Below are 19,452 nucleotides of genomic sequence, written 5' to 3' on the forward strand. Positions count from 1 at the left end.
GGTGGACATGTGAGTCTAGGAAGTGACCGTGACTCAGGTCTTCAGGTGCATGAATTAATCACCTGGACCACCTCTTGGTGAACACCAGTGGGTCTGAATAGATAGTGAGTGCAAATTAAAAGCAAATGAAACAGCACTATTGAGTAAATAACAGTACTGGTGGTAGTGAGATGTGGCAGCTGTCTCAAACATAAAAAATATTGGAGGTTTGGGGAGCAATGAATTACAAGCCATGACCATCACAGTGTTGGACTAAGAGGGGTGGCTGGGGGCAGAAGTGCTGCCCTCAGCTCCTTCAAGTCAGTCCACACCTGGCCACCAGCTCTCTCTACCTGTTAGGCTACTGCCCTACACGGAAAAGGTGGGGAATCCAAGGAAGGAGCAATGGGGAAACAGGCTACCTAATCCCACATCCTCCCCTTGGAGAAGCTCTGGAAGCCCTGGGAAAGGAGGGCAGGAGAGAAGAGGAGAATGAGATGAGGAAACACGAAGGTGGATTTGGAAAGGAGGGGAAATTAACCTGTTACCTTTCACTTGACTTCTGACACCTCTGGACCAAATCTCAAGGTCATTCTCCAGCAACAGAGAATCCCTTCCCACCTTGCCCCACCTCCTACCCTCCTCCCCCATCACAGTCTTTCACCATCTTTTTTTTTTTGTCTTTTTGTCTTTTCTAGGGCTGCACCCATGGCATATGGAGGTTCCCAGGCTAGGAGTCTAATCAGAGCTGTAGCCGCTGGCCTACACCAGAGCCACAGCAACACAGGATCCGAGCCGCATCTGCAACCTACACCACAGCTCACAGCAACACGGGATCCTTAACCCCCTGAGCGAGACCAGGGATCAAGCTCATATCCTCATGGTTCCTGGTCGGATTCCTTAACCATTGAGCCATGATGAGAACTCCCTTTTTTTTTTTTTTTCCCCTTCCACTGTCTTGGTTCTATTATTCTCAAAAAGAGATTCAGGGACAGAGCCAGACCCTGTATGGGACAGATTCAACAGCTCTACTCCTCAGCTTGTCTGAAATGACAGTCGACCATAGAACCCTCCACCCTGGGAAAGAAGCAAGCTGGGGTGTCCATGACCCACCTGTAAACCTGTCCATTCGGTCCCAGTGAGGTAAAGACCCACAGCTAGGGCCAAGTCCTGGAGGTGTGACATAAAGTCTCTTCAGGACTGTGGTGCCACCTGGAGTACAGCCCTCCACCATCCATACTTCAGAATCATTAACTTCAAAATCTCCATCAACTTGACCCCAATTGATTCAAACACCAGCATGTTCTTGGGGGTATCTATGCCAAGAGGGTTTGTGAAACAAATCAAGTTCACAGACATTGCAAGAGGTGGGGCCTGCATTTTAGAAATCTTTCAGTCTCTTAAATGAACCTGTTTAGACACCAGCACTGGATGTGTTCATGACAATCCCTCTCTAATTCAGGTCCTCAAGACCTGCTATGCTAGAGTTTTCATTATCTTTGTGGTATCATTTCATTATCTTTGTGATATCTAGTGGTAGCATCAGTAGGATTCAAGTCTTCCAACAACATAGACTCATTTCCCCCAATTAGTCCAGCATAGAAAGGGGCACACAAGAAACAGTCAATGGTTCTGAATCACCGCTATACCCAGCTCATCCTTCTTAGGACCACTGGGACTTTTCTCCTGACGACAGTAGTACCTAGCAGAGACCAGAGGAAGGGAAATCAAGGCTGGGGGCTCCCAGGCTTAAAGACGGCCTTACCCAGAGAGTTCCTGTTGTGGCTCAGCAGGTTATGAACCCGACTAGTATCCATGAGGATGCGGGTTGGGTCTCTGGCCTGGCTCATTGGGTTAAGGATCCAGTGTTGCCATGAGCTGTGGTGTAGGTCACAGATGCAGCTCAGATCCTGCATTGCTATGGCTATGGTATAGGCCAGCAGCTGCAGCTTCGATTCCATCCCTTGCCTGGGAACTTCCATGTGCTATGAGGGTAGCCTTAAAAAGACAAAAAGAAGTTGGCCTTACCCAGATGGGCTTGGGGTAGTCTGACCACCATGGGCTAAACACCACCTTTCTGGAGATACCAGATGTCTTCATCTGCTTGGGCAGCCATAACAGAATACCACCAGATGTGTGGCTTCAACAACAGAAATTTATTTATTTTCTCTTGGTTCTGGAGGCTACAAGTCCAAGATCAGAGTGCCAGTAGGATTGGTGTCTGGTGAGGCCTCTCTTCCTGGCTTACAGAGGACCACCTTCTTCTGTGTCCTCACATGGCCTTTCCTCTGTGAGCACATGGTGAGAGGAGAGAAAAAGAGAGCTCTCTGGTGCTCTGCTGTCTCTCCCTTTTCCTTTTTTTTTTTCTTTTTTTTTCCTCTCTCTCTCTCTCTCCTTTTTTTTTTTTTTTTTTTCTTTTTAGTGGAAGTTCCCAGGCTAGGGGTCAAATCAGAGCTGCAGCTGCCGGCCTACACCACAGCCTCAGCCACACAGGATCCAAGCCTCATATCTGTGACCTACACCACAGCTCATGGCAATGCCAGATCCTTAACCACTGAGAGAGGCCCGGGATCACACCCACATCCTCATAGATACTAGTCAGGTTCTTAACCCACTGAACCACAGCTGGAACTCCTCTCCCTCTTCTTATAAGGACACCAATCCTATTGGATTAGGGCCCCATCCTTAGGACCTCATTTGACTTTAGTTACCTCCTTGAAGGCCCCATCTCCAGGCACAGTCACAAGGGGGGGCCAGGGCTTCAACATATGAATTTGGGGGGGCATATAACAGTTCATAACACCAGATACCCCCAGTGCCTCCCCAGTCCCCTAGCATGGACCTTCTGTTGTCTTGGCAGGTTCTCTGTGTTCGGCCTTGGCTCCCGGGCATACCCTCACTTCTGCGCCTTTGGACACGCCGTGGACACCCTCCTGGAAGAGCTAGGGGGAGAGAGGATCCTAAAGATGAGGGAGGGGGACGAGCTCTGTGGACAGGAGGAGGCTTTCAGGACCTGGGCCAAGAAAGTCTTCAAGGTAACTCTCTCCCCAGATCTCAGAGACCCAGGGGGAGAAGTCATGCCCCCAAAGATCCCCAAAGACAGAGAACCCAAACCATGAAATAGAAAAAACTTGAGAAAATCCTTGGTACTTCTCTCATGTATCCAGCTAGGAGACAGCTTTACACAACTCAGATGAGTTTGGGTGGTCTTTTTTCATTTTACTTTTTATTTCTATTAGGGTATAGTTGATTTACAGTGTTGTGTCAATTTCTGCTGTACAGCAAAGTGACCCAGTCATACGTATATATACATTCTTTTTCTCATATTATTTTCCATCACGGTCTATCCCAAGAGACTGGATATAGTTCCCTGTGCTGTACAGCAGCACCTCTTGCTTACCCATTCTAAACGTCATAGTTTGCATCTACCAACTGAGTTTGGGGTGGTCTTAAGACACGCATTTTTCCGCCCAGAACCCTACCTCCTGCGTTAGGGAGGAGTTGGTCTATTAAAAATTATAGAGTCCTGGAATTTCGGGGCTGGGAGGACTCCATCTCTCACTCACATTTCGTAGACAAGTAAACAACAACAAAAAAAGTAGAGCTGGTTAACCAAACCAGGGGGCCATGCCTTGGGCTGGATCTCAGATCTCTCCAATGTGTCTACTTTGACAATCTTATTCCTCTCTGTGCTGAATCTTCAATGACACAGTAGTTCCTAGCCACATGTGGCTATTTAAATTGAAATGTAAACTAATCGACTTTAAATACCATGGATGAATAAACAGTGTGTCTAAACCAGGGAATGTTACTTGGCCATAAGAAAGAATGAAGTGCTAACACCTGCTACGATAATGATGAATCTTGAAAACCTGTGTTAAATGAAAGAAGCCAGACGTAAAATGGGTGTATTTACATGAAGTGTCCAGAATAGGCAAATCCATAGAGATAGAAAGTAGACTAGTGGTTGCCAGGGGCTTGGAAGAGTGGGAAATGTGACTGTTTATGGGTATAGGGTTTCTTCTGGGCTGATGAAAATACTCTGAAACTGGAGAGTTGTGGTGATTGCCCAATCTTGTGAATGACATTTATCCAGCTATGTATAAATTAAGTACAATTTAAAATTCCACTCCTCAGAAAATAGTTTCAAATGATACAACCGACAAGGGCTTAATCTCTAGAATATATAAACAACTTATACAACCCAAGAGCAAAAAAAACAATCAATCAATGGAAAAATGGGCAAAAGACCTGAATAGACATTTCTCCAAAGAAGATATACAGATGGCCAACAAACACATGAAAAAATGCTCAACATCGCTTGTTATAAGAGAAATGCAAATCAAAACTACCATGAGATATCACCTCACACCAGTCAGAATGGCCATCATTAATAAATCCACAAATAACAAGTGCTGGAGGGGCTGTGGAGAAAAGGGAACCCTCCTGCACTGCTGGTGGGAATGTAAACTGGTACAGCCACTATGGAGAACAGTTTGGAGATACCTTAGAAATCTATACATAGAACTTCCATATGACCCCGCAATCCCACTCTTGGGCATCTATCCGGACAAAACTCTACTTAAAAGAGACACACGCACCTGCATGTTCACTGCAGCACTATTCACAACAGCCAAGACATGGAAACAACCCAAATGTCCATCAACAGATGACTGGATTAGGCAGATGTGGTATATATACACAATGGAATACTACTCAGCCATAAAAAAGAATGACATAATGCCATTTGCAGCAACATGGATGGAGCTAGAGAATCTCATACTGAGTGAAATGAGCCAGAAAGACAAAGACAAATACCATATGATATCACTTATAACTGGAATCTAATATCTAGCACAAATGATCATCTCCTTAGAAAGGAAAATCATGGACTTGAAGAAGAGACTTGTGGCTGCCTGATGGGAGGGGGAGGGAGTGGGAGGGATCGGGAGCTTGGGCTTATCAGACACAACTTAGAATAGATTTATAAGGAGATTCTGCTGAATAGCATTGAGAACTTTGTCTAGATACTCATGTTGCAACAGAAGAAAGGCTGGGGGAAAAATGTAATTGTAATGTATACGTGTAAGGATAACCTGACCCCCTTGCTGTACAGTGGGGAAATTTTAAAAAATTTAAAAATAAAATAAAATAAAAATCACAATCTGGCAAAAAAAAAAAAAAAAAAATTCCACTCCTCAGCTGTACTAGCCACAGGTCATGTGCCCAATAGCCCCTGGTGGTTCATGGTTACCATATTAGACAGCACAAATGTTTCTCTTTTTTTTTTTTTCTTTTTCTTTTTAGAGCCACACCTGTGACATATGGAGTTTCCCAGGCTAGGGGTCAAAAAAGAGCTGCAGCTGCCAGCCTACTCTATAGCCGCAGCAACGCCAGATCTGAGCTGCATCTGTAACCCACACCACAGCTCATGGTAATGCCAGATCCTTAACCCACTAAGCGAGGCCAGGGACTGAACTTGCATCCTAATGGATACTAGTTGGGTTCTTAACCCACTGAGCCACAACAGGAACTCCCAGATATTTCCATCATGATAGAACAAATCCATTGGACAGTGCTTTTCCAGATATGAGATCCCAGGAGAATAAATACATAATGGTCTTCTATGTGTATGGGGGGCAGGATGCAGTTGGCCATCCTGAGGAAAACAAAAAAGCAGTGAATGTGGACCACCTTTACCTGCTCCTTTCTTGGCTCTGGAATGCCTTCCTGTCAGCAGCCCCAGGAGAGAGGGGACTGTACAACCTTCTGTCATGCACTTGACACCTTTTCTCCTGACAAAGAGAACAAGAGGGGAAACTGGGGCCTCCAAGCTATACAGATATCTGTGTGAGGAGTTCTCTGATGGCCTAGATGTTCAGGCATTGTCACTGCTGTGGCTCAGGTTCGATTCCTGGCCCAGGAACCTCCACATGCTGTGGACATGGCCCCAAAATAATAAGGCTCTCTGTGTGAGGAGGCTGTGCTGATACACTTGCACCTGCATTTTTTCCCAGGCAAAGAGAGTCAAGGTAACTTGGTTTTTTTATCCCTCAAGATAACAGCATGGTTCTTGACTTCAGTCAGTCAACTCTGAGCATCCCAGAAGCAGGGCCTATCAGAAGGTGTCATACCCTTTAAGCTCTCACACCCGCAGTTCCCCCAGCCCACTCTCAGCCCTGTCAATCGCTAAATCTACATTCTGGCTCCATAGATTTGCCTATTCTGGACATTTCATATGAATGGAATCATAATACATGGTCTTCTGGAACCGACTTATTTCACTCAGCCTAATGCTTTCCTGGTTCACCCACATTATAGTATATATCAGTACCTCATTCTTTTGTATAACCCAAATAATATTCCATTGTATGGATATACTGTATTTTGTTTATCTGTTAATCAGTTAACAAGCATTTGAATTATTTTCAACTTGGCATGAGGCCCCAAAATGCTAAAAACAAACATACAACTACCTTTGAAAACCTTTGGAATTATCCATGGTTTTTATCTCCAAAAACCTGAATCCTAAACAATGATTCTTAGAATCACTAAATTTGCAAATCTTAGGAACTTGACCCAAAATAAATAAATAAGTAAAAATTTACATGCAGGTATCCAAACATTCAAGATATTCTGCCTTTAATATAATTTTCAAGTCTTTAGAGAAAAAAAAAAGGAAATTCTAAGGTGTTTAGTTTCTTATTTGATGTTAAGTCTCTGCACAAGTTTGTTTTAGGAACAAAGGCCATAATAGAGTTACATATTAAATAAAAGCTAAGTCCCAAAGTAACAGTAAATGTGGTATGTCCGGCATATCAAAGGCACTCAAAAAATATAGGATGGATGGATGGATAGAGAGAAGGGTGGGTGAGCAGGTGGGTGGATGAATGGATACAAGGAGGGAGGGAAGGAAGGGAGGAGGGAGGGAGGAGGGATGGATGAAGGGAAGGAGGATGGATGGAGGGAGGGAGGGAGGGAGGGAGGGAGGGATGGAATGGCGGGAGGGAGGATGGGTGGAGGAGTAGGTGCATGGGAGAATAAGTGTATAAGTGGAGAGATAGATGGATGGAGGGAGGATGGGTGGATGGATGGAGGGAAGGAGGGATGGATGGATTGGTAGAGCAGAAGGATGGGTGGATGAGTAGGTGCATGGGAGAATAGGTGTGTACGTGACGGGATGGATGGATGAGTAGGTGGATAGAAGGATGCATGGATGGATGGGTGGGTAGATGAGAGAATGGATGTATAGGTAGAGGGACGGATGGATGGAGGATGAGTGGATGAGTGGGTGGATGGGTTAATGGGTAGTTGGATGGATGGATATGTGCCCAGGACTTGAAGCTGTTGGGGAGGAGCCTTCTTAGCTGAAAGAGGTCACCAAAAGCCCCGTGTGCGCCACAGGCAGCCTGTGATGTGTTCTGCGTGGGAGACGACGTCAACATTGAGAAGGCGAACAACTCCCTCATCAGCAATGACCGCAGCTGGAAGAGGAACAAGTTCCGCCTCAGCTATGTGGCCGAAGCTCCAGAACTGACCCAAGGTACCTCTCACCACCCACCCCACCCTGAGGAAGACAGGTGTGACAGTGTGGGGAAAGGGAAGACAGGACCTCTCACCTCCGAAAGGTCCTTGAAGAAGGCGGGCTTCCACGCTGTGGTCTCCCTTTAGTGCAGTTCTCCCCAGATCAACACGCGGTTGCTGCCCCAGGATCGCCAAAACATGTGCTTGGAAGCACATGTGCTTTCCAGCAGTGGGGCCTGTCACCCTGAACCTCCTCATGTGAACCAGATTCAACCAGACCTGCTTTCTGTTTCTGCGATGTCGACGACCACCCATTCCAGTGCCTGCCTTGGCTCTTTTATTTCTTCCCAATAGTCCAGGGGACAGTGGGAGAGCAGGTCAGGAGAAACTGGAGACTTTCTACTGACAGCTGTCTAACTGCATCTCAGGAAGACTGTGGTTTTTCTCCCCGCAGGTCTCTCCAATGTCCACAAAAAGCGGGTCTCGGCCGCTCGACTCCTCAGCCGTCAAAATCTTCAGAGTCCTAAATCCAGGTAGGAACACCTTGGTCCCCCTGAGTTCTGTCCTCCAGATGCCACCTACTAAGGAAGGAGCCCTTGTTGACCCCAAGGTCTGGCCTCTAAGGCTCCTCAAGAACCCCTTGCTGCTTTGTAGCACCTTGTTTCCTGCTTTTTTGGCCAAGCTCCAGCCTGCCGGGATGAAAAAAGTCAATGGTGATGATCCTTGTGGAAAGGGGAAAGAGAAGGGTTTTATGAGGAATTTTCCATTGAGACTACGCCCTTGTCAAATTGCTCATGTTCATTGTAATGTTCGTCTTAGCGATCATTTAATCCGGACATTTCCTCCTTATGGACAATTCTTCTCTGCATCCTGATAAATGGCTGCCCAGGCTCTTCTGAAATCCCTTGGGGATGATGGGAGGTTTATTCATCTATAAAACAGCCCTCTCTGTGTAATGAGGTCCTAATTGTTAGAAATTGTCTTACTATTGCTTAGAACCAAAGCATGTCTTCTGAGCACTTCCTTTTGGTCCTAAATTACACTCTCCAGTAACACCCAGGACAAAGTCAAGTTCTTCCAAATGAGAGAACTGCCAGTAGCCAAGGACAAGGACCAACCTCTCCCACCCCGCCCACCCCACCCCCATTCCTTCCAACTGTTCTTCCTGAGACCTGGCTTCCCAGTCCTTTTGCTAAGGACACACTGTGTCCCGCTGGAAGTGTCATTCTTAGACCTGCTCACAGTGCAGTGGCAGTCCTGTGATCCTTGCCAAGTGTGCTGAGGCTATTATTACCATCCCCAATCCGGACGGGACACACTGATGTGGCCCAAAATTGCAGGCATTGTCCTGACAGCCGTGCAGCTCTCCCATTAAGCTTACGTCCTTGCTGCTCTTGGACTTCAGATCTTTTTCAGAATGATCAGCCCAGGTTTCTGCATCCCTCTACTTATAGAAGTCAAATTTTCAGCAGTAATGAATGTCTTTGCCTTGATCCCTGTTGAATGGAATCTTCCGTACTTTGCAATTACAGCCCATGAAGATCTCTTGAGATCTTGACCCTTTGCCTGTTAAGTACAGAACGTGGGCGCTCGAGCTGGACAGCCCAGGGTTCTGACCCCAGCACTACCATGTACCAGCTGTGTGACCTTGAGCAAGTCCCTTGGGTCCTCTGAACCCCTGTCTCCTTACCTAAAATGAGAGCAGTGGCTGGAAAGATTGCCAACATTTATCTAGTACTGCCTGTGTTCCACGTATTGTTTTGAGTCCTCTCTGTACAGAATCTCCCACAGTTCTGACCAGCCCAGGCAGTAGGGGCTATTATCATCCACATTCCACATTTTAAATATGAAAAATGACACTTAGAAAATGAAAGTGACCTTTTCCAGGTCACACAGACTCAGTTCTCTGACTTCAAAGTCAATATGTCAAATGGCGATACCTCTACAGCCTTGTAAGTGTAAGGCTGCTGTGAGTATTAAAGACAATGCACACAGACCATCTGGCATAGTCTGCATTCCCGTTACTATTCCTTATCTAGCACAGCTCCATGCACCAGCAAGTCTAGGGTGTGTGCTTTCTACATGGACATAAAACCTTTGATAAAGTGGTCCACAGGATGGAGCCCCAAGGCTCTGTGTTCTCCCCCAGATCCCCAAACACTGAAGAAATGGACTGTGGCGCAGCAGGTGAAGGATCTGGCGTTGTCACTATTGTAATTCAGGTTGCTGCTGTGGCACAGGTTCAATCCCAGGCACAGGAACTTCCACATGCCTCAGGTGCAGCCAAAAGAAAAATTAGAAATGGATTGGGAGGAGTTCCCATCGTGGCTCAGGAGTTAACGAATCTGACTAGGAACCATGAGGTTTCGGGTTCGATCCCTGGCCTCGCTCATTGGGTTAAGGATCCGGCGTTGCCATGAGTTGCGGTGTAGGTCACAGATGCGGCTCAGATCTGGCATTGCTGTGGCTGTGGTGTAGGCTGGCGGCTACAGCGCTGATTAGACCCCTAGCCTGGGAACCTCCATATGCTGTGGGTGCGGCCCTAGAAAAGACAAAAAGACAAAAAAAAAAAAAGAAAAGAAAAGAAAGAAATGGATTGGGAAATTAATCCATTTGAATAATTAGTTAAATGCAAAATAATGATCTTTGACATAGAGAGGGACTCTGTTTCGTTTTGGATTTTTTTTTGGATTATTAGATCTCCTACATAAGAGTTGGTTTGGTTTTTTTTTATGGCTGCACTCGAGGCATATAGAAGTTCCCAGGCCAGGATCCTTAACCCACTGCACCAGGCCAGGGATTGAATCAGAACCTCCACAGTGACCTGAGCCACTGCAGTCAGTCTTTTAACCCACTGCACCACAGAGGGAACTCTGACATAATAGTTAATTTTTGTATGGAGGCAAAGTTAACTTACAATATTGTATTAGTTTCAAGTATACAGCAAAGCTATTAAACTATATATATATATCCTTTTTCAGATTCTTTTCCATTACAGATTATCACCAGATGTTGAGTTCCCTGTGCTATATAGTAGGTCCTTGTTGTTTACCTGTTTTATATATATAGTAGTGCATATATATATATATATATATAGTAGTGCATATTTTCAATCAAACTCCTAATTTATCTCGAGGGACTCTCTCTTTGAAATATGCTTACTTCCTGTTTCCATCCTGTGGAAAAGTACAATTTCAGTAGCATTGGAAGAGAAGGGACTAAGAATCTACTGGAAATTTCTTTTCAGTGACAAACTAAAAGACCAGATCACAAAAATTACTCCCCAAACCATTATACATAAAAAGCAAGATAATTTGCAAATGTTTGAATGCTAATTGATCCCAAGACTTAGAATAACCCTCTAGCCACCTCCACAAAGGGCAACTGACTTTATGCCAAATGACTTACAAGAGGACATTTCAAATAAGTTAGGAACCAAAAGACAGTATTAAAATCAGTCATAGATGAGCACAAAAGAATCAAATTGCATCTAGGTGTTTAACTCTTTAAAAGCATACTCCATAGCAGGACCTTACTACCATTTCAGCTTCATAATTTTTTGGCTGAACCCATGGCATATAGAAGTTCCCGGTCTAGGGACTGAATCCAAGTCACAGCTGTGACCTATGCCACAGCTATGGCAACACCAGATCCTTAACCCACTGCGCCAGGCTGGGAGTCAAACCTGCCTTACCACAGAGACAACACTGGATCCTTAAGCCACAGCACCACAATAGGAATTCCTGGTTTTTTTATTTTTGTTTCTGTTTTTAAGGACAATTAAGTGAAAAAAACATGACCCTCTCTCCCATTTTCCCTTGTCCAAGGCCAAAGTCAGCCTGTTTGAGCCAAGAGGCCATAGCAAGATATCATGATTCAGACACAGGAGACTCTTAATTGTAAGCAAAGTGCTTAAAAGGAAGTCACCCGCCTTTAGAGGGTGATCCTTGCAACTCTAAAGAGAAAAGAAACCACAGTTACTGCCTGGCCAGGAAATAAATTTTCTGCATATGCCAATTAGCAAACAATACAAAAAAAGAGTATAATGGAGCTCTAATGGGAGGGGCATGAATCTTAAGTCCTAGAAGTCAGTAGGAGGAGGGAAAACCCAGGATAGACTTTAGATAGGCTAGTGGATGGAGGGGAGCTGCCTAGGAAGAGAGAATAGGATGCTGGAGATGCTGAAGGGGCCCTCAGCACCGGGTATCACGTAGAAAGATGGGACATTATGATAGAGAGTTCTTGATGGGAGAACTCTTGAGTTCCAGCTCCCCTCTGATAAAATTGCTTCTCTCCAGGGAGTTCCCACTGTGGCTCAGTGGAAACAAACCCGACTAGTATCCATGAGGATACTAGATTCAATCCCTGCCTTGCTCAGTGGGTTAAGGATCTGGCATTGCCATGAGCTGTGGTGTGGGTCCCAGATGCTGCTCTGATCCAGCTACAGCTCCGATTCAACCCCTAGCTTGGGAACTTCCATATGCTGTGGATATGACCCTAAAAAGAAAAAAAAAATTGCTTCTCTCCAGCCTTCCCCTTCTCAACAGAGGACGTCAACATTTGGCTTAATCCCAAATCCCAAGTATTCTCCTTACTTCCTCTCTCCCCCCTCACGGTCCGTCCAACTATCCATTACATCTCAGATATAACCTCTGTCTTAAAGCAAAGCCACAGTCACCTGTGGTCTGGTAGCTGCAAGAGACACCTAATGCATTTCCATGTTTTTTGGCTTTTCTCTCAAAGATCCATTTTCCAAATAGCAACCAAACTGATCTTTTAAGAACATAAATGGATGGGAGTTCTCTTATGGCTCAGCAGGTTAAGGAATGGGCATTGTCACTGCAGCAGCTCCGGTCACTGCTGTGGTGCAGGTTTGATCCCCGGTCCAGGAACTTCTGCATGCCATAGGCGCGGCCAAAAAAAAAAAAAAAAAAAAAAAGGGAACGTACATGTCACAGTGTCACAGCTTCCAAAGACTTCCCACTGGACTTAGGAAACCTCTGAACTCCTTGCCATGACAGGTCATGATGAGACCCTGATGATCTGGCCCCTGCCCAGCTCTCTGATCTCCTTCTGTACCACCTGCCCCTGTGTTAGCCCCTCTCCAAACACTACAGCCTTCTTTCCCTTCCTGGAACATGCCACCTCAGGGCCTTTTTCCTACCTCAGGGCCTTTGCACATGCTGTTCCCCCTTTCAGAAACACTCTTTTTCCAGATCTTTTCATGCCGTTCCTTCTTAGTTTTCAGATCTCTGCTCAAATGTCAAATCACCAGAGAGGCCTCCCTAACCATCCTTATCTGCTGGTCTCTTAGCCCACAATTCTCAACTCATCACTACCCTTCATCCACATCACCAGCCCCCTCGGACATCTTAAGTTGCTTCTTAATGAGAATTTGGCCTTTTGTTATCTTCTTCCGTCACTCTCTCACTAGTGCCTGGAACAGTACCTGACACTCAATACAAATTTGCTGAATGTATGAACCTTATTAACTCAAACTGCTCACCACAAGTTTTAGTCTTTTCACTGAAGAATGAACATTAGCTTTTTTTCCCATTCAATGCCAGACATTAGCAGATTCTTTCATCTGTGAACCTGTCACTGAAGCATTGCTAAGTGCGCATGAATATGTGTCTGTGTGATGTTTCTGTAGATGGATACCTAATAAGCAGCAGTACTCTTGGGGAGAGGGTGAAAGGGGCCCAAATGGCTACTGTCTTCCCAATGCTGCCGTTTCTCCCTCCGCTAATATTTTTCAATGTCCCATATGTGTCCCAACCTCAAAAAAAAAAAAAAAAAAAGCTTAGTAAATCCTATACCTAGAAACCCCCAGCAGAACTGAGATTTAAGACAATTGGTCTCCAGGCTAGTGCTGCCCACAGGGGGATCAGCTTCCTGCAAAGCTTTAAGGACCAGCCCACTGAGGTGTCCTAGGGCCAGGCAGCCATTCAGTGCCGGGATCCTTCGCAAGCCACGCCTGGCCAGTGGCTTGCAACGTCCCCTTGGTCAACTTCCCAGCAGAGCCAGGGCCCACCTTGTAGCTAACCTTCCAGCTCCATTCCCATCCTTCAGCCTGACCACCTTCAGCCACATTCTCTTGAAATTGGACTTAGGGGCAGTGGCTGTGAGCATGAGCCAGCTCAGCAAGTTCGGGTCCTCTGCATTTCTATTTTGTACCGGCCAAAAAAAAAGGAGGCAAATATACTTCTGAAAGAAATCATGATGATCTGGGAGAAAAGTGGGAATTGATTTGCGGGCCTTTCAAAGGCTTCCCGTGGTTGGTACAGGAAGCTCCCAAATTAACAGCCCCACAGCGCCCCCTGCTGGTCACCAGCTTCTGCTAATTTCCTCCCTGGAGCTGGCTGGTGAGGGGAGGAGATCTTACTCTCCAGGAACCAAAAGATTGGTATACTCAGTTGTGCCAGTCCATTTAATTGACAAGATCAGTGCCCCAGAGAGGGCAGAGTCTGCCCAGGAAAGGAGAGTGGGACCCCAGACCCTGCCAGCACCATTCACAATATCAGTCGCCAAGTTCCCCACCCTACTAAGGAGAGGGGTGCCTTGCTTCAAGAAAATACACCCCAAAAAGCAAATATGCCAGCACAACTGTTTTAAATAATGGTGGCTATTTGCAGCACAAAGGGGCTCTTGGTTGTGCCAAAAATTCCTTTAAATAGCGAGTCCCATTGGCCTATTCAAGGGCTGATTTACATACCACAGAGAATGTAGCAACTTCATGTTGAATATCAAGTGTCTCTATCAACTGAAAAACAGTTGGCAATGAAGAAAAAGCAGATCTGAAAATGCAAATGTATCCAGAAGAATACAAGAGATTTGATTTACCAAAGTGTAGTGATCAATCCCAAAGTTTTTAAGTATAAAAATACAATTTCTCTGGACTAAAAACTTTTAAGAGGACCAGAATAACCGTAGTCTGAGAAATCATTCTTAGCACAGACGCCCCTGCCCTTGAAGTCCAAAAATCAAAAGAAAGGGAATGACCTGGCAGCACAAACTGAGTTTCCCCCTGCATTTTCGCCTCAGGCCTGTAAATTTTATAACATCCATGAATTTGTGCATAACAAGAATCTGAGCCTGAGGCCAAGTCCTTTTCCCTTTTCTGTGACAAGATTAGGACCTCGGCTGCAAAGGGGGGGCGGAGCTTGGGATTCCTAGGAGAGATGGAATTTCACAGAATGGGGAGGGGGCGGAGCTTGGGATTCCTAGGAGAGATGGAATTTCACGGAATGAGGACATCAATCTCTGCCTGTGGTTCCCCTGGCTAGTGGTTCCTGGCAGATCTCCAGTTGGTACCCAGAGCCTATTCCAGCAGCTGGTTGATCCTGGGAGACTGAGGTTACTTCAGTCAACAAATATTTCTTGGAGTTCCTGTTGTGGCTCAGCAGGATAAGAACCCCAAACAGTGTCTGTGAGAATTTGGGCTCACTAAGCAGGTTAAGGATCCAGTGCTGCCACAGCTGCAGTATAGGTCGCAGATGCTACTTGGATGCAGTGTGGCTGTGGCTGTGGCATAGGCTGGCAGCTGCAGCTCCAATTCGACTCCTAGCCTGGGAACTTCCATATGCCCCTGGCGTGGCCCTAAAAAGAATGTATATTTCCTGAGTCCCTACTATGTTCTGTGCACTGTCTTGTGTGCCAGAATAGCACAGCAGACAAAACAGACAAATTCCTTGCCCTCTAGAGTTTACATTGTCCTGGCAGCGGAGGAGGGTGGGGAGCAGGCAGGGGGGACAGACCACAAGCAGTTATAATGAAATAAACTCTGCTGGAGGTCAGAGGATGGTAAGTGCTGTGGAGAACAGAAAAGCAGGGATAGGAAGACAGAAAAGCAATGAGATTTGGGGACTGACCCCTTGGGTGCTCCAATGTCCAGAGTTAGGGGATATGAGAAGGAATTGCAGAGGAGACCAAGGAGGAGCAGCCAGAGAGAAGGTCTGAGAGCCTGGGTGCTCAGGAGAAGGGCACTAAGAAGGAGGAAGCGAGCAGCTGCATCCAGGGCTGCTTTCATGACCGCAAAGGAGCACTGGGAGCTGGTGCTTGGATTTACAATGAGGAGCTCAGGGCTGACCTTGCCAAAAGCGGTGGTGTGGAATGATGGGGGCCCGCGCCCCAAAGAGAATGGAAGGAGGGGAGTTGTAGCCACAAGGACAGGCCAAGGAGCAAAGAAAGGAGGCAGAAGCTGGTGGCCCTCCTCCCATTGTCCCCCACCCTTCCCTCCAGCCGATCAACTATCTTCGTGCGTCTTCACACCAATGGGAATCAGGAGCTTCAGTACCAGCCTGGGGACCACCTGGGCGTCTTCCCTGGCAACCATGAGGACCTCGTGAATGCCCTGATCGAGCGGCTGGAGGACGCACCCCCTCTCAACCAGCTAGTGAAGGTGGAGCTGCTGGAGGAACGGAACACGGCTTTGGGTAACTATGGCTGGGCTGGGTACCCCTCCCGACCATTCCCAAGGGCCCTTCCCTTCTCCAGGGAGTCCCAGAGGCAGCAAGCATCTGGGGAAGAGGAGACCCATTCTTCCCAATCACCAGTCCAGGTAGGAGAGTGGGTCTCTGTCGCCTCCTAGCTTATTAGACTGAAGGTATCCCCTTTCTCATGGCTGAACAACCTTGGTCCAACTGGCTGAGCAGATGTCGGTGACGCCAGGACATTGATGGTTCATCCTTAAGGGAAAAGGACTCCACTTCTTTCATCAGCTAGACACTGATCTTAGCAGAGCTATTCAGCTTACTTCCTTCCTCAACTGGCCTCACTGCCTCTGAATAAATAGCAGCAAAAACCTGCCTCTCTTAGAGCCAAAAGGCACTGTCTGAAGCTCAGCGGCCCAGTGGCATTGAACCACATTTCTGATCTCATTAGATCAGGTCCCCACCTGTTCCATTGACTACCCCTGACATTCCTATTAAAGAACTCGCAAAGGCAAATGGATCTCCGTGCTTCATCTCCATAGCCACAGGTGAGCTCAGGACTCAGGCAGGAGCAACTGCAGTGACCGTACATGGTAGCCCATGACACATCCCCTTTACATAGGAGCTAGGACATAAAGTCAGGGTGGAATATGAAAACAGTATTTTTCAAAGCCCTACTTAAAATCCCTTAGGAGGGTACCACCTTTTCCTAATAGAGCCAAACAGGCCAGTTCCTCCTCCATGTTGGAACAGTACCTTTATCTTGAACCCAAGATAGAGAAGTAGAGGTTTGTGTGGGGGGCTGATTGGATCAAAGTGCACCAAGGCAATTTGTATAGTCGTTAAAACGTGGTCTGGAGCAATACTGCTTGACTTTATGAATCTGAGCTGTGTGACCTTGAGCAAATTCCTTACCCTCTCTGTGCTTCCATTCTTCTCAACTGCAAGATGAAAATAGTAGCACCCACCACCTAGGATGTGGTGAGGATTAAATGAGTTAATAATATAAAGCTCTAAGAATAGTAGATGGCCTATAGAAAGGGGTATGTAAGTGTCAGGTATGTATATAGTTTTAAACTCTAGAATCCCACTCAGAGGAGTAAGGAGAGACACCACGAGAGACAAAATAAACACATAGCTTACGCTCAGTTGGTGGCTCACTGTACAGAATGTCAAGAGGCTGTCTCGTGCTATTTTAATATGTGTTTATGCTTGATTTTTTGTACCAGTTTGCTCAATAGATTTTGGACATGCTCCCTGCATATGAGATGGTCACACAATTCCCAGGACCCTGGGTGTAGAGGGAGATGGAGAGGTTGCTTGGTTCTGGGGCATTCCAGCTCTCCAGGCCCTGTCCTCCACCCCATGAGCAGGTCTGGCCTCCTTGTCTTGGACCCAAGCCCTCAGAGCCCAGACTCCCCAACCCCCGACCCCCACCAACCCATCTCTCACCTCCACTGCACCTTCACAGGAGTTATCAGTAACTGGACAGACGAGCATCGCATCCCACCCTGCACCATCTTCCAGGCCTTCAAGTACTACCTGGACATCACCACGCCTCCAACGCCACTGCAGCTGCAGCAGTTTGCCTCCCTGGCCACCAGTGAGAAAGAGAAGCAGCGCCTGCTCGTCCTTAGCAAGGTGGGTCCCTGGCCTGGTACCACCTCAATGGGCGCCTTTCACCCTTTCCTCCGCAGAGTTGTGTGGTTATTCCAACAGTGGTCCACCAGATGGCAGTCGTGCGTGGGGCCTGCCATATTCTAGCTTGCAGAAAGTGACCATAATTGGCCAGTCTGTTTGGGCTAGTCCCTGCCATCGCCCCTTCTTCTAACTAAAGCCTAGCAGAATGAGAGAGCGACTCCATTGAATCTCAGGGTTCTCTGGCTGCAGTAGAAATTACTGTTCTACTTCCTCCTTCCCTTGGAACTCCTGAGCCTCCATTAGTTCCATCCAAGCTCATGCTTCAAAGAAAAAGAAATTCAGAGAATCCCACAGTGCTCTGTTGGTAAAAATCAGCCTTTTTCAGTGCTAAGGAGCTAGAGGTATGACTTCAAGATACGGGGGCCTCTGATGGTAAAGCAAACCAAAAAGCACAGCTTCTATTGCCCTTGTTTAGAAACCAAGCTGCCCTAGCTGGGGAGTTCCTGCAGTAGTGAAATGGGATAGGCAGTGTCTTGGGAACACTGGGACATGTTTTGATCTCTAGCCCAGCATAGTGGGTTAAGGACCCAGTGTCTTAGGTCGCAAGTGTGGCTTGGACCTGATTTCTGGCCCGGAACTCCATAGGCACCCCCCCAAAAAAAGTCCTAGCTGGAAAACCACTCAGACTTCTCCCAGTGGGGGCTCCTCCCAAGGAAGCAAACCACCAGCAAAGAATGGTTTCACTTTCTTCTGCTGTGCAAAAGGAGGGATTGTGTGGTGGCACAGCAAGATCTGGGAGTTTTTTGGCTAATTTTTTTAACTCAGGGAATGCCTCTTATTTAGAAATATGAAGACAAACACCAGGAAGAAAAAAAAAAAAAACACTTAAAGAGTTGTATGTGATTACCTCTGGGGAGTTGGAAACAGATTGAAGAGCATTATTTTCATTGTAAGTTTTGCAGAATTGGTTGTTTTTTGGTTTTTGGTTTTGGTTTTGTCTTTTTAGGGCCATACCCATGGCATATGGAAATTACCAGGGTAGGGGGTCAAATCGGAGCTGTAGCTGCCAGCTTTCATCACAGACACAGCAACACCAGATCCTTAACCCACTGAGCAAGGCCAGGGATCAAACCCATGTCCTTGTGGATATTAGTCAGGTTTATTAACACTGAGCCACAATGGGAACTCCTTAATTAACTTTTTAAACTCCGTGCATGCATGACTTTGACTTAAACATTTAAATTAACGAAAGAGAGCCAATATGAAGAGGAAACAGAGTTTATGCTATTTGCATGGGATTATTTAAAGTAGAATTTGATGTAAATTTAATCCATTTTGTCCCCAAAATGCAAACTCCATTAAAGGAGCAAGGATTTTTATTAGGGGAAATATATGTGTGAGAGAAAACAGTAATAGAGTCAGATTAAGGCTGAAAGAACCCTCAGACCTCAAAGCAGGCCTGACCCTAAGTGAAGGAGAGCAAAGAAAGTTTGATGGAAAACCTCTGGGATCATATGGATGTCAATTTCAGATGGATGGTCTGGGGCTCTGGATGGCACGTCCTCAAGAATGCCATACCCTATCAATAGAGCAAGCATGGTCTTTAGGAATGTGGGGAAAGCTTTGTTATACGATGCACTTGTAATAGGCTTTACCCCTCCTCAAAATCGGAACCGTCGGAGTTCCCTTTGTGGCTCAGCAGGTTAAGAACCTGACTAGTATCCATGAGGATGCAGGTTTGATCCCTGCCCCTGCTCAGTGGTTAAGGATTCCGTGTTGCTGCAAGCTGCAGCATAGGTCACAGACATGGCTTGGTTCTGGTGTTGCCATGGCTGTGCTGTAGGCTGGCAGCTGCAGCTCCAATTCAACCCCTAGC

General features: G+C 46.4%; 1 protein-coding gene across 6 annotated transcripts in view; it reads left to right on the plus strand.

Annotated features, from left to right (window-relative positions):
* Positions 1-19,452, plus strand: part of NOS1 (nitric oxide synthase 1) — a 186,400-nt gene that overhangs the window by 150,063 nt on the left and 16,885 nt on the right. For all 6 annotated transcript variants that reach the window (XM_021072695.1, XM_021072697.1, XM_021072696.1 and 3 more), the window contains 5 exons: positions 2,840-3,014; positions 7,384-7,522; positions 7,958-8,036; positions 15,745-15,938; positions 17,407-17,576. In XM_021072695.1, the coding sequence (XP_020928354.1) occupies positions 2,840-3,014; positions 7,384-7,522; positions 7,958-8,036; positions 15,745-15,938; positions 17,407-17,576 (757 nt within the window). The remainder of the gene's footprint in view (positions 1-2,839; positions 3,015-7,383; positions 7,523-7,957; positions 8,037-15,744; positions 15,939-17,406; positions 17,577-19,452) is intronic.

Source organism: Sus scrofa, chromosome 14 (assembly GCF_000003025.6).
Source record: "Sus scrofa isolate TJ Tabasco breed Duroc chromosome 14, Sscrofa11.1, whole genome shotgun sequence".
Lineage (NCBI taxonomy): Eukaryota > Metazoa > Chordata > Mammalia > Artiodactyla > Suidae > Sus > Sus scrofa.